General features: G+C 40.0%; 1 protein-coding gene across 1 annotated transcript in view; it reads left to right on the forward strand.

Annotated features, from left to right (window-relative positions):
• The first annotated feature begins 245 nt into the window (after positions 1 to 245).
• plch2a (phospholipase C, eta 2a) overlaps positions 246 to 26,713 on the forward strand; it is a 66,862-nt gene continuing 40,394 nt past the window's right edge. The window contains exons 1-5 of the mRNA XM_062391759.1: positions 246 to 485; positions 4,316 to 4,539; positions 11,779 to 11,925; positions 17,534 to 17,777; positions 18,044 to 18,173. Of these exons, the coding sequence (XP_062247743.1) occupies positions 289 to 485; positions 4,316 to 4,539; positions 11,779 to 11,925; positions 17,534 to 17,777; positions 18,044 to 18,173 (942 nt within the window). The 5' untranslated portion in view covers positions 246 to 288. The remainder of the gene's footprint in view (positions 486 to 4,315; positions 4,540 to 11,778; positions 11,926 to 17,533; positions 17,778 to 18,043; positions 18,174 to 26,713) is intronic.

Consider the following 26,713-nt stretch of genomic DNA (forward strand, 5'->3'; position numbering starts at 1 on the left):
TCCGGGTGGCTGTAGTTCAAGTCTACAAAATAATTGGTCTATTATCTTTGTTAAAATGAGAAGTATCAAACTATTTACTTGTCAGTTTTGCCCAACCCTAAGGGCCGATCCCCACATTTCCCATTTTCCAACATGCGCCCGAAGGCGCCTCAGCTGTTTGCAGGTGCGGGAGCTACTTGAGTAATGAGCCGTAATGTCCTCCCGTGATGTGCATGTTTCCCGACGTGCGGGTGTTAGTGAAGGAACCCGCGGCTCTGTTTCCATGAGTCTGCTCGTGTGTGAGTTGTTATGCCACAGACCGCGAGATTCCTGGACACCGCTCACCTCTGGTATCTCAATGACAAGCCGTCCACAGCTTATATTTACGCCACCTGGTCCAAGGTGCGCAAGCGACACAGCAAAGCGAGTTTACAGTCAGTCAACGGCTTCTGGAAATGTTTGGCCGGCAGCAGTGTGGAGAAGGGCCGGCCCCGCGGCCACGGTGAGTCTCATCCCACTGCCTTTACTCCAGGGTTCACACATCAGCTCACTCCACACACGTTCTGTCCTCTGCTGCTTATAAACCTCTTTAACATTTAGACCAGTCGTTTTACATTTAAATGTTTTTATTGAGAGACATTCAAAGATATCTTGATTGTTTTTATTGTGTTGTACAGATACATATGATCAAATCAGCCCTAAAACAACACAATACCTGAATATAAGGACAAAGCAGTAAAATCAAATAGAGAAAAAAAAACAATAATATATAGGTTAAAGTGCCTCTGTATCTTCCCAGGACATTTGACAACCTGTTTAGTTCAAAAGCATTTAATTCACGTATTCCCTCACCTGACAATGGTAAACTATTTTTAACTTAATTCATTAAGTTCAATACCCAGGTTCGATGTCACTAATAGCCACTTGTCTCAATATGACTGAAATCCATTTTATTGCAGCTTTATTGAAAAGCTCAGTTTCATTAATTTCCTTTCTATAGATGTCCTGGAAGAGTGATTCTGGCCGTAACCATTTTCTTGATCCAGTTATACAGTAAAAATCCTTTAAAATATATACTTGTTACTTGTTTGTGTCATATTTGCGGGTGACTGGGCAAGTTAAGTTTTATCGAACCTGAATGGGATCTTAATATCTAAGACACTTTTAATGATGTGATTATTATGCCAAAAAGGATGAATGTCATTACCCTCCCAAAAAATACGACGCTTGGCAATAACAGAACCGAATTGTCTCCAATAGGCTTCCTGCTTAATATCACATGAATCAAACAATATATGGTAATGCTCTGGGTATTATGGGTCCTCTGACTAATTTTCCAAAAAGATTATCCATGAAAATTAAATGATTTTCAGTTGGCCCGACTTCCTCACCTAATTCTCTGCTTTTTGTAGAAGATGGTCTGTGCAGTTTCTGGTGCGTACAGGGGGAGAGTTCCCTAGGGAAGACAGGGGTGATGTGTTCATTGGAGCAGTTGTGGGTGAGCAGACGAGCAGCAGAGTTCTGGATGGACTGAAGTTTATGGAGGAGTTTGGAAGATATAACATAGAGGATGCTATTGCAATAGTAGATTTTGGATGTTATGCAGGCGTGGATCAGTGTTTCAGCGGCAGAGAAAGTGAGTGATTGAGCGAGAAAAGCTGGGGTTTTTTTTTTAGGGGAAAAATAGCAGTTGTGGTATCTGATTGACAAAGTGATTGAAGTTGAGGTGGTTGTCAAAGAAGACTCCAAATATGTGCATGGTGGATTTAGGACCAATGATGATAACGTCTCATATTTCACAGTTGAGTTTGAGCGAATTTTTGTGTATGGAGGATTTGATTTCGGTTAGGCAGTTGGGGGTCATGCTCTCTATTTAATTATAGATAACAGTGGAAGTAGAAATGCTTTTGGCCTCAGCAGTGGCCTGAGCACAGTTCTGCTTGTGATGATCTGAGAAGTTGGAGTTAAAAGATTGTTCATGTGGCGGAGTCAAGCATGAATGTTGTCCTGTTTCTGGATCTGCTTGATCATCATAATTTGCAACCTGTGGTCAATGGAGGCCAGATGCTGTCAACATTTACCAAAAATGTTTTATGATCTTTGGCAATGGAATTACTGGTATTTCAGTGAAAATTCACTGACTATTTGACTTTGGGATAATGAAATTGAATGTGAATACATTTTTCATTCATTCATTAATTTGTATTTTCAAACTGGCAGGAGATGTGTAATGTTAAACTATGGACTCAAAAAGAAGACATGTATTTACTTGTTTATCTTTCCTGGCTTGAATTTAAAAAAAAATGTAATGGCCTGACAAATAATTTTGTGATAGTGTTTCAGATGAAAATGAGTTTTGCCAGATTATCAATGAGAGACAGGTTGGTTCTGTTTTTAAAGGTTTCAGCTTTGGTTTCACAAACATAACATCCTAACACTAAAGGATTCCAGTATTATCTCTGATAATCAGATTACTTTTGATCATGACATGAGGAATTAGCTGGTGACATACTTGGGCTAAAGGCCGGCGCATGCTTCTGCAACTGTGTCTGTGGCTTTTCACGCAGCTGTGTCGAAGGACTGTTTATTTACATTGCCACTGCGGCTCCTCATAGCCTTTTTCTGGCGGACAAATCCGCCAGTCAGTGACGGGTTATGCAAGTGGACATACTTTTGCAGAGGCATGCGGCGGCCTTAAGAACTCTAAGTGGTCTTGTTTTGAAAATATAACGTCACACTTCAAGAATAAAGAAAGTGTCTAACATTTCCGTGACTTGCTCGCTAACCTTTGGCTATCTTCTCTGCTTCAGTGGTGCATGTCTCTCCGGCTGAAGACTCCGGTCAGGCAGATTTGGTTGGTGACAGACAGTCACACCAACCCTTCATTTTAGTCGGTCCAAATGAAATGACACAGACAGTTTTTCATAAACAACGTATTAAACTAACTAAGATAAAATATTCCACTTACACTATTTTAACAGTCAGAATTAGACGAATGGCTTAAAAACCAATGAAGTGCTCCCTTCCAAAACATCTCAAGGGCACAACAGCTTGTCCATCTCTTCGCAGTGTTGTCAGACACTTCCATATTCATTACCCGGCAACTGTTTGTCAAGAAGTGTGGTTGGATAGAGATCTGAGACACCATTGGACAGCACTCGGTGTACTTGCACTGCTGCATCCCACTGTCAGAAGTTAGTCTGACGCATGACCTAGTTCAGTCAACGGTTTCACATTGTGTTGAAGGTAGTGTTAATATGGAGTCTCAGCAGCAAGAGCAAATGGGCTGAACCTTTTGAGTGGTTGGGAAAACTGGCCTCGTAATAATTCAAGCGCATGGTAAATTAATAAGAACACTTGAAATTGCTCAGTTTTGCATGATTAAATGATTAACATGAAATGTGAAAGAATGACATGTAGTTTTCAGTGTGATCTGTTGCAGAGCCTCAGTCAGGCAGCGTGAGAGTAGGGAAATTTTTTGAAGGCTTGTTTCAGGTAAAGCGTGGCTGGGTTTGTGTGATGTCTGCAGACAGGTGTGGGAAATATCAGTCTATACAGGAAACACCTTCTGACATTAAACTGACACTTTAATTGGTTGAGGAGCATAAAGGAAGCTCACTCTTTACTAGAGGTCTGTGATGTCCTATCCTCCTCCCTCTCTGGCTTTTCCTGCGGGTCACTGTATTTCACTCCACACATTTAGCAAATCTCCTAGACCAGGATTACTGCTTCCTAGGGATTTAGGATTGCTCCCCGCCCAACACATGGTAATGTTTGTGTCTCTTGCTTGCATGTCTTTGGTGCTTTCTATCAATGCAGCCGCAATCTCTCTTTCATAAGGAAACAGTCATTTTCAGCACTACTGATAGATGCTTGCTGAGGGAAGAAATGAAAAAATGATGGCGCAGCATGAAGACAAATTGTAGCTTTGGAGACATACTGCTGGGACCTTTTGACCTTTGAGATTGAAGAATATTGAAAAGACGGCATTGCAATAAGCAGGATTGCTCGGGCAATAACATCACAAGATTATTGACCAACTGTTGATCCCTTTCAGAAACGGAAGGAGTTTTCTTCTCTCGTCTTTTCTCTTCGGATTCTGCTTTGACTCACGGAAGGAAATTACCAAAAAGTCATACTGTGAGTTTTTAAACTGGTGGAGTAGTAAATGATACAGAGCCTCATCTCAACAGAGTTTCTTTTATTAAAGCACTGGAGCTAATCAATCAACACCAACATTTGATTTCTAATAAAATATCTCTCGGGACATCCCCTCAACTTTTAAGCAGCAACTTATTATCACGTTATTCCAAATGAGCACATCCAAGAAGAACAGCCTTTTCTCCATTGGCCCTGTGTCGTCAGCCCTGATGTGTTCCACTGGCACAGCAGCCACAGGAGACAAACCAGGACCTCGGGCTAAAGGGGCTTTCTGCTCAGAGGAGGACCAGGACAAGCTGAAGAGCCTGCAGCAGGCCTCTCTGTCCAATGTGGTGGAGGAGTTCTTCTGGATAGGAACCAGCATTGTGGCATTCTCTAAGTGGAGGCTTGGCTACATGGGTAAGCTAAGACAGATACACAGAGTGAGCCTGGTTGGATCTATAACCAAAAAACCTTTCATTAAAACTACGCTACATGAACAGGATTTAGTTTTGCTCTATTGTGTGGTCTGGATTTGACTAACTGGTCATGTGATGAGTTTGGCTCTTAAGAAAGGTTTCATCAAAGTTTGGGGTAAAGTTCAAAATGCTGGGAGGACAGAGGGTTCACCTGGATTTGGGGTGAGATCATAACGTTTTAATTAGTTCCACAGGAACATTTTGAGTGAATGGGGAATTTTTGTTCCTGTTATAAGAAAGCTCTGCAAATAGATGCACTGTATGAATGGGAGTGAATCGGTGAATGTAAAACTGTATTGTAGCTTTGAGGGGTCATCAAGACTAGAAAAGTGCTATATAAATACATAAACCATTTACAATTTATTCATCAGGTCAATTATAAAGGCAGCATTGACTTAATATGGCAAACCAACTCTTCTTCCTTGATGTTTTGATTCGGTCAATTATACATTTCTGCAAAACTCAGATGTGAGTAACTGATTTTATATACCTGTATGTTAGTACACTTATATGTATCAGTTACATATAAGTATACTAAGTATTATTTTATATTAGTATACTTGTATGTAACAGATACATATGATTACATTGAATAGAATCTTGGTATTTTGATGTTATCTGTTCATGTGATGGCAGATTTACCAAACATACAAGTGTATGGCTTTAGCTTGACAGTAATGTGGGCATTTTGGACTAGTGTTTGTGTGTGTAACATTAGTCTGATTGATCGCCGCTCCTTTTTATTTATCAAAACATTCTAATATTAGCCTTGTTTGCTCTGAAAACATCTTTACTATTGCCTAAACCATATAGAATATATGGTGGAATTTCTTTATAAATAGTAGACATGAACTTGATGAGTTATCAGTGAACAGGTGGATGTGTGAGTGTGTGTCTATTTGATATTTTAAACACTAGATTATTGTGTGGTGGTCGAGGTTCATGTTGTGGCAGGCCGATACAAAAAATCAATATCTGGGAAACTTTGAGAAGTGCAAAGACATTTTCATGACAATGTTAAACTGTGATGGTTAAACTCAGGTAATTAATGGGAAACACAGTTCATTGTTTGTCTTACTAGCATCTCAGAGTGTTATTATTTTGTCATCCTTCAGTCAAAGAGGCTGTCTGTGTTTAACCTCCTGTCAGTTCTCATCAGGGTTGCCTCTTCACTGTCACGCACACACTCATGCACAACATATGGCCACCAGACAATCCCTAAGGGCTTAACCTGGTGCCCTGACAGATGACAGTAACTAACTCCACTTGCCCCATATTGAAACATTGGCAGCAGCCACTCTGCCATGTCGATGAGGTGACACCCACTCCTCTAACCTGGTCTCATCCGCCTTGTTGTGGTGGAGAACCGCTAACTCGTCTGTCACCTGTTGTCTGCTTCCTGCTTTAACCAGCCTGAGCAGCACTTGGCCACCAGCAGGAATGCTTATCTCTGTAAAATACACGTGTTGATGTAGGTCGTCCCATTACACAGCAGCCATGTTCTTCAGTATTATTTTAGTTAGAAACTCATCATAACCTGAAAGAGACAAAATGCGAACTGAGCTGTTTATAGTTATCGTGACCTTTTCGTATTCAGCAGTGTTCGAAGACATTTTTCTGGAGAAGATTATAAAATACTTGTATCCGTACATTTAAAGTGTTTTCAATTTCATAACCATAGTTTATTTGTTATTTTAATTCTCCTCCCTTAAAATGTACTGTTGTGTTGTTGCCATGAGCAGATTTTGGAGAAAGTCACAATTTCAAGATTGTGATGAAATGTTGACAGGGGTTTAATCAGCATTGTTATCTGATGATATTGTTGCCTTTTTATTAGCCATCTCTAAAGGAAAGTGTTGACACAATATTGTATATGAACCATCTAATTCAATAGTTTCTAGCATTTACATTTTCATGTATTAAGTCCTAATTAAAAACTTTCCAACTGTGCAGTGGATTTATTTCCCCTGAGGAGTTATTTGTGGACTGTAACATGTTCAGGTGGAGAAAACAGGACTTAGATTAGCTTAGTTGTTGTCTCCCTGATAAAGGCAGTTGTGTGCTCCCATTAATTAAGCGTACGGATAGCATCCCAGCTTGTTTTCAGCCATTTGAACACCCAGTGTTCCTAAAATATACAATGTCTCCACAACATCTGTCTTTCGAGCTGATGTTGTAACCATGGCAACAGGTCCAGGCCCCGACTAGTATAGTGTTCATTTTTTTGGTGTGTCTAGTGTTCCACTTTTTTCTCTCTCTCCATATCTCTACAAGATGTTTATGCTGCTCTATTTTTGTTCTCTCAAACACAGTCTGTAAGGTTCCTGTCAAACTCTACAACAGTCCCCCTGTATTTGTCCCGGTCTACTGTGTCTCTACAGCATTTTCTGTTTTCTTCTATTTCTCTTTCCTTCCTACACTATTGGTTTCCACTATGTTGTTGTTTAGAATGTGGACACTAGCCAGTGTGTTGTTATAAAAGTGCAGCTTCCTGACAGTTGGTTGGATCAAGGAAGGCACAAGTGAACCCCATACATGGACTAATTTCACCACACAGTGTGTGCGAGCGCACATATCTGTCACTCTTCACACATGAACTGATAATTACATATATAAGGTTATGAATCGATGATGTCGGATCTTGACTCCGGATTGTTCCAGTCACTTTAACCCTGATGTCCTGTCCAAGCGCATCACTTGATGTCTCATCTTGGGTATAGAGGTGGTGACATTTTTCGATTCTTAGATGCATCGCGATATTGACATGTACGACTCTGCTTCGATTCAGAACATAATCGATCAGGTTTTCCACCAAGTTCATTGTTTTAGCTTTGTCCCACTGCTGAATCTGTTTCCTCCTCACTCCCCCATCTGACCTGCACTCACTTTACACTTTAACAATTAAAAGCCAACACTGATCACAAGTTATAAGAACATGTACAGGACTGACGTTTACTCTGTTTGTTTGATTCGCTCCAGACTTTATAAGACAAATGTTTAAACCTGCTACACAACCCGAGACGTGACTCGCACAGTCAGGACATCAGTGTTAAAGAGACTGGAACGATACACTGCTCAGGGGGGCCAGGTGGGGCCACCTACAGTGAAGGCTATAATCAGTTTGTCCTTTTAACGGTCCAGTGTGTAAGATTTAGGTAAAAGGGATCTCTTCGCAAAAATGTTATATAACAAAATCCTAGGGTTGTTCTCACTAGTGTTTCATCTAAATTCGAATTGTTGTTTACCACAGAATGTGCCCTTTATATTTTAATACTTTATATTAACATCGAAAGCGGGTCCTCTCTAGAAGGCTGCCATGTTTTTTTTTTTTTTTTACAATAGCCGAAACTAGGCAAACAAAACACCTTTTAAGTTTTTACGACAACTGAAGGCTTCCACAGGTACTCTTTCATGTATGGAAGGGGAGGGTGAGGTGAGGGGTATTCAGCTGCAACATGCAACTTCACCACAAGACGTCACTAAATTCTACACGCTGCAGTGCTATTCTCAGTATAATTGGTGGTTCGTGCTTTCTTACAAAACATAAATGGAATGAGTTCTATCGGCGTATTGACTGTCTTATATTTCTATTGAGGAGGGGTTAATTTGCGATAATTATCTTTACCCTTGTATTACCCAGCCCTTGTTGTTTCTGCAGTCCTCCTGACTTTGATTGCATATAACTGGAACACACACTGTCCCGGTTATTGGACATGTGGGACACAACTCAGAACAAACTGCGGGCATAGCTAGCTGTTATTTCAGGTTCTGGGAAACTTCATATTGTTTCCACCTCCTGGAGCTGTTGGTTTCCAAAGTTTTGAGACCTACAGCATCCCCAGACGTTTACTCACCCTGGGGCAAGGCCCATAAAACATGCTACTTTTACTTCAGTAAAGTACAGTAGGAAGATATTTCAAAGATTTACTTGACTTCCCAACGGGTTTCCCACGCACAGCCAGCTACATCACATGGGGAAAACACATTCTCTTCTTAGCAGACTGCCAGGGGAGTGTGAGCAAAGCGTGGCCTCCTTCTGTGCCTTTTCATCCGTGAGTTCATTGTGTTCGAGGCAACTATAAGAGTGTGTTCCATGTTGAAACCATTCACTTTGGATTCAATTTAATGAGATTTAACCACTGCTTCACCACTGATATCAAATTTGCTCATGCAATGTGACAACACTGCTCACTCCACTTAGTTTAGACAATCGGATAATCCATCACTCTCCTTTAGTGATATTAAAAGGAAACACGTGGTGGGTTGACAGTGGGGCTGAGGTTTGTAGGCAGCGATAGTAGCAGATGGAAATATTGGCCAGAAGACTGTGATGGCTGTTTGTGTGTGCAGCGCATCTTTGACAGGAGGAGGAGGATGAGCCACTTAGATCACTGACATGAGATGGTTTTCAGCCGGGTGCCATCCTGACCTGAGAGGCCTACAGAGCCTGCATGCTCTCATTCCAGCCAAACTTTGACAGCAGCTCATTTCATGGATTACTGCCCCCTCTCTGACTGAAGGAGTGCAAGCTCTATAACAGCCAGTGGCATCAGGCGCTGCAATCAGCCAGCAGCGATAGAAATAACCTCTCACTTGAAATCAATACATAGCTGCTTTGCAGCCCATGTTGCATTTATGGCCCAGAGTCCAAGCTTTAAAATCATTAAGGATCAATTGAATAAATTGACCGTTACGTTTCTTTATTCTCCTCATATCTTGTGGGTTTCTTTATTGAGCCAGTTTTGTCAGCTGTGAGTGAAGAACACAAAATCGATGAGTATAAAGTCACTTCATATAATAGGTCTTGAAATAATGATATTATACAATCTTTTTTAGATCCCTGTAATGACTCTGGAAATCTAGTTAACATTGGTGACATTTTCCAGGGGCTAAGGAGTCGCCATATTTAAAACTTTTAATGATAAGATATGCCCTGCATCATCTGTATCATAAAAATGTCATATTGCCTGCTCATATTAATGATACTCTACATTACTAGCAGTTAGTGAAAGTTTAATATGCAGTGATACGTCCTCCAGGTGAGGCAATTGGTGGTAAAGATTAAGGTTCCGCAAATCTCATACAGCAGCTTCTTGTACTATTCGATCTTTATTGAATTGCAAGGAATTTCAAGGCCCACAGACAGAAACAGGATCGTGCAACTTACCTTTGCATCTATAACTCGTCTAGAATTAATTACTTAGTAGTTATAATAGTTATATTACTGTATGTCTTCTTTCTAGGATGGGGTATTGTTTTTTGTTATTCAGATACAAGTGGTAAATTGTTACTTTTAAATAGTACCTGTGCCTTGATGATATTTTTTTCTTAAAAAGCAAAAAATTAAAGCAAATTGGATGTTAAAATTATGTTAAGTACATTTATTAATTATACTGTTAAATACTCAACAGTTAAAGGTTTAATATTAAGTCATTAGGGATAATACAGCTAAAATACTCCAGCTCCACACTCATCATCAATTCTGGATACTAAACCCGAAAGGTCAGCCCGGGTTTAAATCCAATTTTGAAATGACATTTTTTGGGTCAGTCACATTTGGCTGGGCTGATAATTTAGTTTTTTATATACTACACATGTCTGTAATTTGGGAAAACAAGCAATAACCATCTCAGCCAGGGGCAGGGCACCAAAAATTCAATACAGCTTTCATTAACTGCATCGGGATCAGGTCGGGTTTAGACACAAAAAACGATTGTCAGGTTCTAGTTGGGGTCAGTTTATATTTTCATGGACTGTTCAGACAGAAATAAACCTAGGAGCTTTGAGTGAAATATAGCCACACCTCCAACCGTTTAGCTTTAGATATTTTGTTGTTATGTTGGCTTGAGTTTGAAGCAGAAACAAGCTAACTAGGCTAATCTTATATGCCGCCAGATCCATGTAGAGAGGGTGTTGCCTCTCTTGTGTAATGTGAACTAGGCACCTGTTGAGATGTTTGTTTCCTGTAAGAAGGGCAACTACTGCAGTACAGAGCTCAGGCACCGGTATCTGCTTGATTCAGTCCAGTATGTACTGGAATACTAACCTTACTTGTGTGTAATGCATAATGTAAAGCATCTTAAATTTTAATGATATCCTCTGGAAACAAAATTATTGTGCCTTTAACGCTTTACAGAAGTGCATGTTGCATTCAGGTCAAAATGTGGTCCAAGTTAAAAGTGTTGATTTCTTGTTCCAAATCTTAGGTTATTATAATTGTAATAACATTTTGTATCATATTGGTGCAAAAATTACTTAGAGTTCCCTACACCCCCCCCCCCCCGAACAGTCAGTGGCTCAGCAATTTTTTTAAACATATTTGGCTTCCATCCTCTTGACCTCGTAAGAGACTTGTCTTTGAATCTTTTCAAAATACTTAGGCGCAGCATTACCCTACCATCAGGCATGGTGAATGTCAATGTGTGTTAGTGATGTGCTAACCTTGTTAAGAAATGTGTGTGTGTGTTGAGGTCCTAATTTCCTGCATGTTGTGGGTGTTTGATAGGAATTGAAAATTGATAGAATGACCACATGGGGTGTGACTGTATCCTAGGGGCATGTGGCTGTCTAAACCAGCCAGACCAGGCCGGATTACCACACCATTAGCTTCCTTCCTGTGGAACTACTCTTGTCAAGTTTGTTGATGGGGAAATTGCTTCTCGTTGCCGTCTCTCTTTGTTGAAGCAACGCGAAGCCCTGTCCGTAGTGACAAGCATATCCAATGTGTTTGTCTGTTGTGTGTGTCTGTGTAGTTGAACTGATATATTTGTAAGTACCATTTTAAGCATAGACCTTATTAAGTGAGAACATTTTGGCCAGTCATAGTTTTTCAAAGGCTGGTATGAGTATTAAGACTTGGTTTGGTCTTGAGGTAAGCGTCAGAATTAGGTTTTGGTTATGCAAAGGGTTTGGCATTTAGTTGTGATGGTAAGGGGCTGGCAAATCCAGTATGCCAATGTGTGTCCTCACTGAGATGGAAGTACAAAAATGTACGTGTGTGTAAATGCATGCACACACAAACAATCTCTGGAAAGAAAAGATGGATATAATGTAGTGATTAGTGACTACAGATTTCTGCCTGTCAGTCATTCACTTTCTTTCAGTTGCAGTGCACAATTTCAGCATCCTTTTGCCAACTTTCCATTCTTATTTTCTGTCTGCCTTGTCTTCTTGCCTCCAGTGGAGAAATGTATGAGCTCCATGCAGATGGGAACCCAGATGGTGAAGCTCCGTGGTGGCTCCAAGGGACTGGTGCGGTTCTTCTATCTGGACGAACACAAGTCCTGCATCCGCTGGAGACCGTCGCGCAAGAATGAAAAGGCCAAGAGTGAGTGTCCTCTTCTCTCCGTCTATAGGGAACAGCATTTCATATCTGTCTGGCTCCTGAGGTCCAATGTGCTCAAAATTCCAACTCATGGAAAGCACCGATGCCACATTTTATTTGACAGACGAGGGCTGATTGAATGTTACCAGGCGTCCCACCAGCATATTTCACTCTGAGTCTCCATATGTCATCCTTCCGAGGGGCTCCTTGTCTCAGTTAATAATACAGAAAAACAACAGCCACATCTGTTTTTGTAAACAGATACAGAATTAAGTGCATTTCATTTTTAGACCAACTAGACTAGTAATATTAGCTACTTGTTCTTATTTTCAAATATCATAACTAGAGCTGTGAACAATAACGCGTTAACGTGTTATGAATACATTGTAGGATTAATTCGTTATTTATTTTTAACGCATTTAACGCATGCGCAGAAGGACCTTCCAATATACCCACAATTCCGCCCACTCTGCACTAGTCGCCTCTCTAATAAAGTCAGACGGCAGTTGCCATTCAAAAACACAAACAACATGGATAATTTGGAGTTTGTAGCTTCACAGGATCTTGAGACATTAGATTTAAGCGGCTGTTTTCCTGTAATAATTACCAATGGCCAAAGTGGAAGCGATACAGCAGTAAATGCACATCCAACCATTACAGTGCAAATAAATGGAGACAAATAACCATCCATGCCCCCATTCATAACTACGGGTTATTCAGAGTAACCAGTAAACTTAAGGCGCATGTCTTTGAACTGTGGGAGGAAGCCAGAGAAGCATCACACAGGAAAATATGCATAGCCTGGATTTAAAGTTAAGATCATCAGGATTATCCCACATTGTTAATAACTTTATTCAGGGCATGCATTCATCACTATTATTCACCAGTACCTACTTCCACATTTTATGTTATTTAGAATTGGATATTTATTTTCATTGCACAGTATCTGCGCAAACAAAACTGTTACCTGCAGTGTTTTAGAATAAAATAAGTCTAATGGACTCATAAGCAGCAGCTCTCAGGATGGTTGGTTCTCTCATGGGGGCTTAGGGGCTCAGTTTCCTGTTCCTTTCCCTCCTCTGTAGCCCTGGATTTAATAAGCTCCTTAAGTCGTCTTAATTATTCATCAGATTAATCTGCCCAAACAGTGTCTTCTGCACACATGCCATTAAATAAACAATGATATACATACTTCACTGGCAGATCAGAACTTCGGTCCATTGACCCGTACATCTTCTGCTACTTATTCTTCTTTAAACTGTGGTGCAGCAGGCTAAACAAGGTAGTCCAGATGCAACTCCCCCAGCGACATTTTCCAGCTCCTCCCAGATAAGATATTTAGTTTCGCCAGCAAGTTCTGGTATTCCCTGGGGTCTCTTGCCAGTAGGACATGCTCAGATATCCCCCAATTGAAGGTGCAGATGAATAATACTGATCACATTGACTGGCTTCTTTTGACTCGAAGGGGCGGTGACTCAGAGCTCCCTCCAAATGCCTAGGCTCTTTAGCCTATTCTACCCCATCTCTTTTATAAGCTCATATTCCTGATCACATTTTTTGGACACTATACTATACTTTGAGCATAGACTGAAATAAATTGGTTTCCTCTACCTTTGCTGCCACACAGCATGAATAACACCGGCTTCAGTACAGATAAGGCTTTATTATCAAGACATTGAAAACTAAATCATGGCATTTATCCTTTCTGCTAAATCAAATCTTTCACAGTTGAATGAGTAAAACTGGGACAAAAATGATAGATGAAGAAATCCTGATTCTAATTACTTTTGAGAAATACCATCACATTAATGTGAAGACAGTACACAGTAAACTGCTTTCAAACCTCACAACCGAAACCATCTTTTCTCTTAATCCTCCAACATCAAATATACCGAATATGCCATATTTGAATACACTGCCTTCTCCTAGCTCTTCAAGCCATAACTTCCTTTCTTAGGGCAAATGTATGGTCCCAGATATTGGTCACACCCCACCTGTGTGTGTCCCTCCATTTTTCACGAGAAACTTTGACAGGTCATAGTCACTGGATCAGGATACAACAGATTGGCCACTGTAGCCTTCACTGGGAGGATAGTCCTTTGCATTCTAGTATTCTATGCTACCAGCGTCAAGGGGCTTATCAGAGTGCAGCCACCAAGACAGACTGACAGACAGAAATACAACAGGCCTTGTTTTCCAGGAACCACATTGAGCCTTCTTGACCAAAAACTAAGCAACAACTGCACAATGACGATATGACTAAGTAAAAGAACAGTCCATGGCTATGGACAGGTGCACACCGGTCACAGCACCACGTACATCTATATATGGAAGATTCAAAGAGTATGTTCAAATCTTGTGATTTTCCATCACAAAGTCTGATTTGTGATTAATGTTTTATCAGTTTTCCTTTACTGTCTTATCTGAACTTATGTTACTTCCTCATGTTACCCTAACGTCCCTACATCACTGACAAGAAAATCAACCAAAAACTAACATTTACAAATGTAAATCATTTATTGATTTTTAAGCATTCAGACAAAATCATAGGAAACAAGGAAAAAGTTCCTGAATAAATCGTTGTACTATCTGAGTAGTTTTAAACAGTAAGAGTTAGTGAATACCTTATGGGCTCAGGTCCCTAGTTCCCTCCTCAAGTAGATGCTTAGCCTTTTTTGTTTTTTATTACAAATGAATGTGTGACATTAGTCACATACTAAGCACAGTCACTTGTGCTTCTTATATATATTTCGTAAAACATGTCAGACATACTATTAAAAAAGATTTCAAACAGCATCTTCAACTAGAGACAATGTTACCGATCCTACATCATGACTTACATGGGTCAAATATTACTAAATTATTACATGATTACTCTGTAATTACCAGTATTCGTTACAAATTAAGTCTTGGTACTGGCTTACACGCCTATAAAGCTGACTGCATCTTACATGGTTGTGCCTGCATAACTATGATGAAATCTGTCCACAGACAGACATACATGTTAATACAAAATGTCAATGGGTTTATGGACAGCCATGTCTCTCATGGCTACTGGCCGTCAATCGTGAATGAGCATGGGATCATGAATGAACACAAAATGTCAAAAAGTCAGCAAAAGTCCCAACAGCATCATTCTCTGAGGAAATACAAACTGACCACATCTGCCTCGGGCTCTACCGCCAGCAGTTTATCAAATATTCCAGACAGTAGTAGTAGTGGATTGTATATTGTAGCAGATACCTGGTGTATACTCTTGCATGATTTATAGAAGTGCTGCAATCCGGGAAAGCACATGTACCCATGTAGCATCTCCAGCTGCAGGGATGTGGAGATCACTGGCAACCACATGGGAACACACACAACACAGCACCAGCACATCCACTGTCATGTTAAACCCATCCTTGACCTCCAATAGTTTATATGCAGTACATTTAACAATACCACAGGCTTTACACCTGTCTGTCTGTCTGTCTATCTGCCTGTGTCTCTCTCTGTCTGTCTGTCTCTCTGTCTGTCTGTCTCTGTCTCTGTCTCTCTCTCTGTCTGTCTGTCTGTCTGTCTGTCTGTCTGTCTGTCTGTGTCTCTCTCTCTCTCTCTCTCTCTCTCTCTCTCTCTCTCTCTCTCTCTCTCTCTCTCTCTCTCTCAGTCTATCTCTTTCTCTCTGAAACCTCCGGGCCAGACTCCGACTCGAGTTCAGTTTTTACACAATGGTATCTGATCTCGAGTCTTTTAAAAGAATTTGGTGTTTTAATGACATACTCTGCACCGTCACCATCAATGAGCTGTCCTTTCCACACTTTTTAACAGACTGAGTTTTTTTAACAGCAGCATTTTTGTTTATTTATTTGAATAATGTTGCAAGCAAGTGTTTTGTAAATAAAGTGCTTGTGAAAAAATCTAAACAAAATCTGTCTCTCTCTGTCTCTCTCTTTGTCTCTCTCTGTGTGTGTGTGTTGTAAATAATGTTTCATCCATGTAGTATTGCATGACTTAAGCACAGAGGGAGACAGAGCAGATCATGTGTAATGGACATCTTTTGTGGATATTGATAGTGACAAAAATGTCCAACTAGCAAGAACTACTCTCGATGGCGTTGATGTCAGTGGGGAAATTTAATGAATGACTCAAGGCAGTTTCTTCCAGTAAAATGTGATTAACATCTCATAAATGCTTTATCTTGATAAACAGAGTTCTCTTGGCGCTACTCATTGAATTGAGGACATTTTATCCTCGGTAACAAGAAGCCGGAAATCAGACACAAGTATTTCCTCATGAAACTCTCCACATCAATTGATTCACTAACGCATAACAAATGTTCATAACCAGGGGAATACCAAAACAGGCTGAAGGATTCCGTTGGATTTAATAAACTTAGTTTTGCTGTATTGTTCTTTCACACTCGACAAGAAGGTTTATTCAGGTAAAAGTATCACAATTTAAAGATATTGCTAAAATTCCTGAAATTATATTTTGATTGCAGAGTAAGCAACAGAATGTTTTTAAGACCTTGTACAGACCTGGTAGATCTGTTCTCAGATATATGATCGCAATCGCCAAACTGTTTGACCTGCTACAGTGTAAACACGTTTTTACACTTTCCAGTGTCCAACCACTTGTTTGTTTTCAACCACAATGACGTACATGATTGTTAGCATATAGAGCAGGGAAGTGAGAACTGATCAGTGGTCACAGGAGACATATTTTCAGGCCAGGTGTGAACAGACAAGCCTAGTACTGACCGTTAGTGATCAGATTTCTCGAGATGTTAATACCAGGTCTAAGCAGGGCCATTTAAAGCTGTTCAGGGACACATGTAGTCACTTTTTTAAGCTCTGTAAAAGTAATGCTTTGGTCATGAAGTGCAGAGAGGTGAGATCCGATCATAGCAGTCTCAGGAGACACCAGATTTGAGCATGACCTTAAGTATTTTACTTGTTAGCTTATTTTTAGTTGCCTTATTCTAATGAGTTATGAAATCTTGTAAAAACATTTTTAGATAGATTAAATTAAATCAAATATAACTTGAGTGAAAAGTAACTAGTGACTGCAACTGTCAGGTAAATGTAGTGCTTTAAATAGTACAATATTTCCTCTGAAATAGAGTGAAGTAAAAATTAGTCTACCATTCAAATACTCAACGTATATATACATCCAAATTAGGATAGGGTGAATTGATGAAAATATCATCTATCAGCAATTGGCTGAGTCCACCTTCTTCACCTGTTGTCTTTTAGGGGGGAGGGGCAACATTTCGATTTTATTTGCAAATACAATGGTCGGCATCAGAATTCCTTCAACTGTATAATTGAACCTCAGATTGGCACTCGTCATATATTATATTATAAGATATTGAATATTTCATACTCTTTCTGGACCCGCCACTCATTAGCTGTTGATTTGTTTGTAGACCACATAATTCACACTGATCCCCACTTAATGATCGATGCATTTCTTAAATGAGTAAAATGTTTCTTCAAAGCTGCATCCATTCAATCTTGTATTCATCCCCTCCTGACTTTTACATTAGTGCCCAACCTTAACCGTAATTGTACTTAAGCAAATGTATTATTTCCTCACTGACTTGTTGTTTTTCTATCTGCTCCAATAGTCTCCATCGACTCCATTCGTGAGGTTTGTGAGGGTAAACAGTCTGAAATCTTCCAGCGCTACGCAGAGGGCACCTTCGACCCCAACTGCTGCTTCAGTCTGTACTACGGAGAACATGTGGAATCTCTGGACCTGGTGTCTGGGACTGGAGAGGAGGCGAGAACCTGGATCACAGGCCTGAAATATCTGATGGCAGGCATCAGTGATGAGGACAGCCTGGCCAAAAGACAGCGCACTCGTGACCAATATCCTTCATTTTTTTAACTTACTCAGGGAGCAGGTTGCCTAATTAATGGCCTGGTGATTATAGAGTCCAACTTTATCCATTGAATAATAAGGAAAACTGTTATTACCATTGGAGCGTTTGGCAAATTGAGATAAAGTCCAATGCATGATGTGTAGAATAGTAATATTATTCTTTACATTGACACTCATGTGCTTTGAGGGAAAAATCAAAGAGCAAATGTCCTGAATCTTTTTGTCAACTCTCCTTAACCCACCATGGCATCACATGGCTGAAGCAGACCTTCACTGAGGCTGATAAGAATGGCGACGGCAGCTTAAGCATCAGCGAGGTCCTGCAACTCCTGCACAAACTCAACGTCAACCTCCCTCGACAGAAGGTCAAACAGATGTTTAAGGTACAGAAACAACAAGGCCAGAAGCACATCAAGCACAAACCCAATATCAATCAGGTAGGGCTGCAACAATTCTTTAACCGAAATGGCTATCAAACCGTCTGCAGTTTCGATTAATGATACACTAAGAGTGTGACACGTCTCCCTGCCCAATCCCACAAGCTGACACAGCAGCAGGTGCATTCTGTTGCATGTGTGCATATGTGTCCAATCACACTCCAATCCAATCACAGCCCAGCGTAATCAGAAGTGACGACGAGCTTCAGAGCAATGAGTTTGAAGGTCAAAGAGGATCGTCTGTTTTACCTTTCAAAAAAATAAAAATTGTGTTTATAAAGTCTGCGTGTTGTCGTCGCTCGGGAGCATACGCCTCATCTCTGAAGTCGGAGTCAGGAGGAAATCAACAGGTGGATTTTTATTATCTGTGGAGTTTCCCTGGAGATCCGTGTTTCTTTTGGGGCTTGAACTGAACTACAGTGCCTTGCATAAGTATTCACCCCCTTTGGACTTTTCTACATTTTGTCATGGTATAACCACAGATTAAAATTTATTTCATCATGAGTTTATGTAATGGACCAACACAAAATAGTGCATCATTTGGAAGTGGGGGGAAATATTACATGGATTTCACAATTATTTACAAATAAAAATCTGAAAAGTGTTGAGTGCATATGTATTCACCCCCTTTACTGTGAAACCCCTAACAAAGATCTGGTGCAACCAATTGCATTCACAAGTCACATAATTAGTAAATAGGGTCATCCTGTCTGCAATTTAATCTCAGTATAAATACACCTGTTCTTTGACGGACTCAGAGTTTGTTGGAGATCATTACTGAACAAACAGCATCATGAAGATCAAGGAGCTCACCAAACAGGTCAGGGATAAAGTTGTGGAGAAATATGAAGCAGGGTTAGGTTATAAAAAAATATCCAGAGCTTTGAACATCTCTCTGAGCACCATAAAATCCATCATAAGAAAATGGAAAGAATATGGCACAACCGCAAACCTACCAAGAGGAGGCCGTCCACCCAAACTGAAGAGTCGGACAAGGAGAACATTAATCAGAGAAGCAACCAGGAGGCCCATGGTTACTCTGGAGGAGTTGCAGAGATCCACAGCTGAGGTGGGAGAATCTGTCCACAGGACAACTATTAGTCGTCTACTCCACAAATCTGGCCTTTATGGAAGAGTGGCAAGAAGAAAGCCATTGTTGAAAGGGATCCATAAAAAATCCAGTTTGGAGTTTGCCAGAAGCCATGTGGGAGACACAGCAAACATGTGGAAGAAGGTGCTCTGGTCAGATGAGACCAAATTTAACTTTTTGGTCTCAATGCAAAACGCTATGTGTGGCGAAAACCCAACACTGCCCATCACCCTGAGCACACCATCCCAACAGTGAAACATGGTGGTGGTAGCATCATGCTGTGTGGATGCTTCTCTTCAGCAGGTACAGGGAAACTGGTCAGAATAGAGGGAAAGATGGATGGAGCCAAATACAGGGAAATCCTTGAAGAAAATCTGATGCAGTCTGCAAAAGACTTGAGACTGGGGCGGAGGTTCATCTTCCAGCAGGACAATGACCCTAAACATACAGCCAGAGCTACAAAGGAATGGTTTGGATTAAAGAATGTTAATGTCTTAAAATGGCCCAGTCAAAGCCCAGACCTCAATCCAATAGAGAATATATGGCAAGACTTGAAGATTGTGGTTCACAGACGGTCTCCATCCAATCTGACTGAGCTTCATCTTTTTTGCCAAGAAGAATGGACAAACCTTTCCATCTCTAGATGTGCAAAGCTGGTAGAGACATACCCCAAAAGACTTGCAGTTGTAATTGCAGCGAAAGGGGGTTCTACCAAGTATTGACACAGGGGGATGAATACTTATGCACCCAACAGATGTCAACTTTTTTGTTCTCATTATTGTTTGTGTCGCAATAAAATTTATTTTGCACCTCCTATGTACTATGCATGTTTTGTTGAACAAACGGGAAAAAGTTTATTTAAGTCTATTTGAATTCCAGTTAGTAACAGTACATAATGGGAAAAAGTCCAAGGGGGGTGAATACTTATGCAAGGCACTGTATGTTGGGCTTGAACTCTCAACATTGAGACGGTGGGAGACTCATGCACACACACACACACACACACACACACATCCTCATCGCTTTCATATTCTTTGGTTATTTTTTGCTAATGTAGTTAAATGTGAAGTCAAGTCCAACATGTTCTTTAGTGTTCTTCTCTTTACACTTCAAATGGTGGACGTGTATTTGTTTCTTAGCTTTGGATTTGGATGTTATTTTCTGCAAGAGAAAAAAGCTTTGCTTCTTACATCTTATGCTTTCTGGAAAAATTTTCACTTGTTCCGGTTCACACTCTGTAGTAAAGGACATTTTGTAAAAGTACTGTTTTTGGGGAGGAAACGATGCATGAGCGATCTGTGGGAAAGTTGAACTTCCTTTAGGCTCTTGTTTAGAACATGTAGATCATACATTTTTAATGACCATGATTTGTTATTCAGATTTTGGGAGAAACTCGACATATACAGCTTAAGTCACCTCACTACTCACTATGGCCGAAGGCTGCCTTAAACCTTCATTGCTTATTCATGATCAAAGAAAAAATAAAACTTAAGGCGCTATTTGCCCGAGTACAGTGTTGTCCAGCTAAGGTCTAAATTGGCTTATCAGACTTATCAGTTGAGACTGCAGTAGGTCCTGTGAATTAACAGTCAAGACACTGACTAATTGTGATTGCTACAGGTGTTAGCTAACACACAGCACAGCCACTAACTGCTACACACCACAGGGATTATCACTCTGCCAACTTGACTGTGTTGTTCTAGTCCTCCATCCATAAAGTAGATAGCCTGTTTGTCAAAACTAAGTCCAGTGGCCTGTTGACGGTCACCCATATGGTGCTGCTGGGTCACAGATGGCCTCTGGTATAATGCAGGATAAATACACAAGGGACTGATCGTGTGTGTGTGTGGGGGGGGGGGGGGGGGAACAATCTCTCTGCTAGTTTCTTGGCTTAACCTACTTAGTGAAGAGGAAAAACCTGTGGACCTGACCTCTTTCCCTGTCTGAAGAAGTTAACTGATGAGTCTTTACTGGTGTTAATGGTGTTAATAATTGAATCGCAGTGCTGTCAATGCATGTGTCTGCATTTTAATGATGAATTACTACTCAATATTAATCGTGAATTTCAAAAATGTTGTCAAATGCAAATAATAGTAACAATTTTCTGTATGAAAAAACACAATAGTAATCTATTAATCACACCACAACAGTCAACAAAATTCAGCATTTATTGCATTGTTGCTGTAATAGAATGTAAACTGGTTACTGTTTTTTGTAAGGATACAGTAAGTATATGAAGATTATGTACAATTACTGTGAAATAAGTACAAAAAATGTGTTCTTTCAACAGAATAAGTCTGTTCAATGCTGCTGTTTTTTAACTACTCTGTAGATTTTATTTTTATGACACCCTCCATAGTTCAAGATTAATCAAATCAGTGATAATTACAGATCTGTAGCTATACCTGGCTAGTTAAAAATGTTTTCATAACTTGTAACACTCAATGCAATGCAGCTAGAAGATTGAAATCATTTGCTGACGTGAGAAAAAAAATGAGAAAAACCTATAAATGAGCAAAACACAAATGATGGTATCATCTTAGTAAAACATAGGGAGAAAGATGGATTAGTTTAATCCCAAAGGGAAATTACAGTTTCACAGCAATCAAGTGACATAAATCATGAACAGATGAGATAGGAAGAAAGGTAATTGACTGACAAAAAGACAAATAATAGAAAACAAACAAACAGAAACTGGAAACTGGAAAGATAATAACCCTTATAAGATTTATTGAATTCTTTTCATGCCCTAATGTCCCTGTAAATTAATAATGCAATTCAAGTACTGCAGGTATTGCTGTATGTTGTACAGTAAATTGGCAGCTTTTCTTTGCATATTAAATAGAATAAACTACCTGAAAGGCAGCAGAGATGGATGGCTCAATGGAAGTTTAGTGTTTATCAGATCAGTTCAGTGAAAAACTAAATAAAAGCGTCAGACATTGATACTCAACAACCCATAACAAAGCACACATTTATTATCATTTTGAATAACGAGACAATTTGAAGTAAGTGCATGTCATTGAAGATGTGGTGTGGTTTAAGTCCTGACTGTAAAACATCCAATCAATTGTTTAGGGACAGGAAGCAGCACTTGCACTGTAGAATTTTGTAAATAGTACATTATTCACAAGTCTAAAAAGTATTCCTGTTGAAAACCATCTCCGAAGGATGTGCCTAGGCCTATCTCCAGTTCACCACAAAAATACTGGGGTGACTGCTTGTGGGGGAGACTGAAACTGAATTTATAAATATACTGGTTGAGCTCTGGACATTGAGACACACACACACATCCTCATCGCTTTCCTATTCTTTGGTTATTTTTTGCTAGTGTAGTTTAATGTGAAGTCAAGTCCAACATGTTCTTTAGTGAATTCTTGTCTTTACACTTCAAATGGTGGACGTCTATTTGTTTATTTGCATTTGCTCTGGATGTAATTTCTCGAGAAAAAAAAGCTTTGCATCTTACATCTTTTGCTTTCTGGTCAAATTTTCAGTTGTTCCGGTTCACACTCTGTAGTAAAGGACATTTTGTAAAGGAAAGGAATGTTAGAAAAATACTAACATTCTCTAACCTGGACTAAGCATCACAGGATTTTGAGGTTTGTGATTTACCTATAACCCTTTGGCATTTTTAACACTGAGAGACTGATGGGTTGAGTAAACCTGAAAATACTTGGCTTTTCTATCTACATAAAACCCATGTCTACATTTTCGACATTTAAACAAGCTCCTTAAGAGCTTATTTTCCTCTGCTATTCACTGAATGTCTAGGCAGTCAGAGAGCAACTTCTCCAGGCATTTACTTTTGATGGGAAGCCAAGTGGACACAATACAGCCTCGGTGCTCTGGGGTTAGCTAGAATGAAAGACTAAGTTATAGTTGTTTCAGAACTGTTCAACGATTAAGCAAAGTGGAGTTCAGCCAAATAGTGAAGTAACAAACAACAGAGTTATTCAGTAGCTAATGCAAATCAGGTTTGGTTTTATTTGATTTGTCCTTGATTTCTTCCTCTACCCAAATATAAGGCACAATTACATAGCTTGTGATCATCGCCATTGAAGATCATTAGCAATCTCAAAGTTGGCAAGTAGACCTAAGTTAGCATGTTGTCTCACACATTTATCCCAAGGTGAATACAAAATTGTATGCACATCTAAACCGGTCTGAGTCTACAGCCATCATAACTAAAGCCAAACTTACAGAGTACACTCAGAATGCTGACGTACTTTTAATGGTGTAAAATCCTTACGACAAATTTTATGATATAATAAAGATTTCCCACAACTTTACCAACATCAGTGGTAGCTAACATCAATATTTAAATCGGTGTTGAAGCCTGTTACTAATCTGAGCATGTGTCTTATTCATGAGCAACTTCTGTTGAGGATTTGCTGGTCTAGTGTCTTTCTTGTCTTTATTTCCCATTAATGGATTTTGGCTGTGCAGGAATACAGCTAATAGACACTGAAGAGATACCAAACAAATATGACAATGTTATTCAATAAGAATGGCTGACCAAAAGTTTGTGTTATTGTCTCAAGTGGACTGGTAACTTAAATGAAGACCTAAGATTTAATATTTTCTTACCGATTAAAGCCAAGCTTGTTTTGCCACTATATAATCCCTCGTTGCAGAGGAAGCCTGTATCAAACTATCATAAAAAAATCAAAAATTCATGAAGACTATATGGTGAATGGTTTATTTTATGATGACCAGGCTGCAGAATATCTAACTGACACACAATGAATTTGGTGCGTAGACAGTAGGGCTGCTCGATTAATCGAAATTTAATCGTGATTACGATTATGGGGTAAAACCATCTCCAAACTATTATAATCGAGTTGAAACGGTTATTTGGCATTTTTTTCGAAAGAGACACGCATTCGCAATTCAGTCCTTCCCCAAAAGCATTCAGCGGCCCAGCTGACTGGCTCTCACTCTCAAGCAGCAGTAAAGTGAACGAGGCGAGTTGTGTGTGTGGCGATCGAGGGTGAAAAAAACAGCGCGAGTGGAAAAGCAGGGAGGGCAGCAGCAGACCATGTAGTGCCGCGCACCACTTTTCTCAAGCGCGCTCCCGCCTGGCTGTTCAGACCGGACCCGCATTTCTCCGTGTCGGTCAGAGAGTGTTTGGGTTGCCATCATTAAGGGTTTGAATAAACGGGCACTGATATCCTGGTTTCACGGAGGAATAAGACCCAACCGTCATCAGTGTTTACCGGAACCGGAAGTGATTAAAAAATAAAACAGACTTCAGAGTAAGGGCACATTAATATCGTTTAAATAATCCGGATTTTGAAATTGTCCAAAATAATCGTGATTATGATTTTTTCCATAATCGAACAGCCCCAGTAGACAGGATCATTTATGTTTTGCCATCATTAAGTTTGAGAAGATTTGAGAAGTCCAATCAATCAATCAAATTTTATTTGTATAGCTCATATTCACAATTCATTATTCGTCTTGTAGGACTTTTACATTGGTGTGACATCCTCTGTCCTTAACCCTCAGCAATAGTAAGGAAAAACTGCTAAAAACCTTTTTAACAGGGTAAAAATACCTAGTAACCTCAGAGAGATCCACATGTGAGGGATCCCTCTCCCACGATGGACAGAAGTGCAATAGATGTCAGTTGTAGGAAAACATCATTAAGATTAAAGTTTTTAGCACCACTGATGAGGGTAAACATTTTGAAGGATAACTTAAATGCTAAATGTCAAGCAGTCCTGCTACAATCATAGTCTATGGTCAGCAGCCAGCGAGATCATGATCCGCCATCCAGATCGGATGCCACTATAGTCCACAGTCATTGTCCACTGCCGCTTATTAGGATCCATCATCAGCCGCCGCCTCGGTCTTGGTCCACCACCATTAGATTATCCCAACCCGACACAGGGTCCGCCATTACCACTACGATCAGCCCGCATGATATAGAATCCGCCATACTGGATCCACCATTGCGACCTCTGATGCGCGATCCACAAATCATAATCCATGGTCCGGCCACAGCGGGCCCGGATCTGCGGGCGATAAAGCAAAGGGACTCGGGGAAGGGGTCAAGTCAGTAACATGTACTGATAAGATATGACTTACTTCGATGTGATAGGGGTGGAGAAGAGGAAGGAGAAGCTGGAAAGAGAAGCTCAGTGTGTCATGTGTCATACTTTTTCCTTGTGTCTTAGCGTCATCAGGGTTTTTTGCCTTGCCAGGCCGAAATTGGGGGAACACTGAGGCTCAAGATAAATCTGACTGGCTACTGGTTTGTATGGTAGTACGATGAAAACCATGTGGCCCACTCAGTAGATCAGCCATCAATACCACTATGCCTTTTTAAACTAAACGCTTCCTATTTTAGAACATAGGACAAGTAACGTTCTGCCGCGGTAATTAGTTCTAGCTATAAGCTTTATCAAAAAGGAAGGTTTTAAGCCGACTCTTAAACGAACATATGGTGTCCGCCTCCCGAACAGAAAGTGGTAGATTACTCCACAGGAGAGGGGCTTGACGGCTATAAGCTCTGGCTCCTACTATAACCTCTGGTAAAATGGCACCATATTATTCAGGGCATTGAAGGTGAGGTGGAGCATTTTAAATTATTTTCTAGATTTAACCGGAACCACAGTGAGCAATGCTAATACTGGAGAAATGTGCTCTCTTTTCTTTGTTCTCGTCAGGACACGTGCTGCATTTTGGACAAGGTGTAGAGTCTTTAACGACTTACTGCTGGAGCCTGATAATAATGAATTACAATAGTCCAGTCTTGATGTAATAAAGGCTCGGACTAGTTTTTCTGCGTCTTTTTGTGACATGTCAAATTTTTTAAATATTACGCAAGTGGAAAAAGGCTGTCCTAGAAATTTGGTTTAGGTGTGAATTAAAGGACAAATCAGGATCGAAGATCAATCCCAAGTTCCTGACTGTTTCATTGGAAGCAAGGGCAATGTTGTCTAGCGCAGCTATATCATGAGATAATGCATCTCTAAGGTGTTTAGGGCCAAGTATTATAACCTCTGTTTTATCTGAGTTTGATGAGAGAAAATTGCGGGTCATCCAGGTTTTTATATCCTTGAGTCATGCTCGAAGTTTAGTTAATTGATTACTTTGTTCAGGTTTTAATGACAAGTATAACTGGATATCATACGCATAGCAGTGGATATTTACCGAGTGTGTCCTGATAATGTTTCCTAGTGGGAGCATATATAATGAGAATAAAATTGGGCCGAGCACAGAGCTCTGTGGAACACCATGGTTAACTTTGGTGCGCGCAGATGACTCATCATTAATTTGCACGAATTGGGAGCGATCTGAAAAATATGATTTAAACCAGTTAAGTTCCATTAATGTTAATTAACTGTTTAAGTCTTTGTAATAAAATTTGATGGTCAATTGTGTCGAA

This window comes from Platichthys flesus, chromosome 7 (genome assembly GCF_949316205.1).
Source record: "Platichthys flesus chromosome 7, fPlaFle2.1, whole genome shotgun sequence".
Lineage (NCBI taxonomy): Eukaryota > Metazoa > Chordata > Actinopteri > Pleuronectiformes > Pleuronectidae > Platichthys > Platichthys flesus.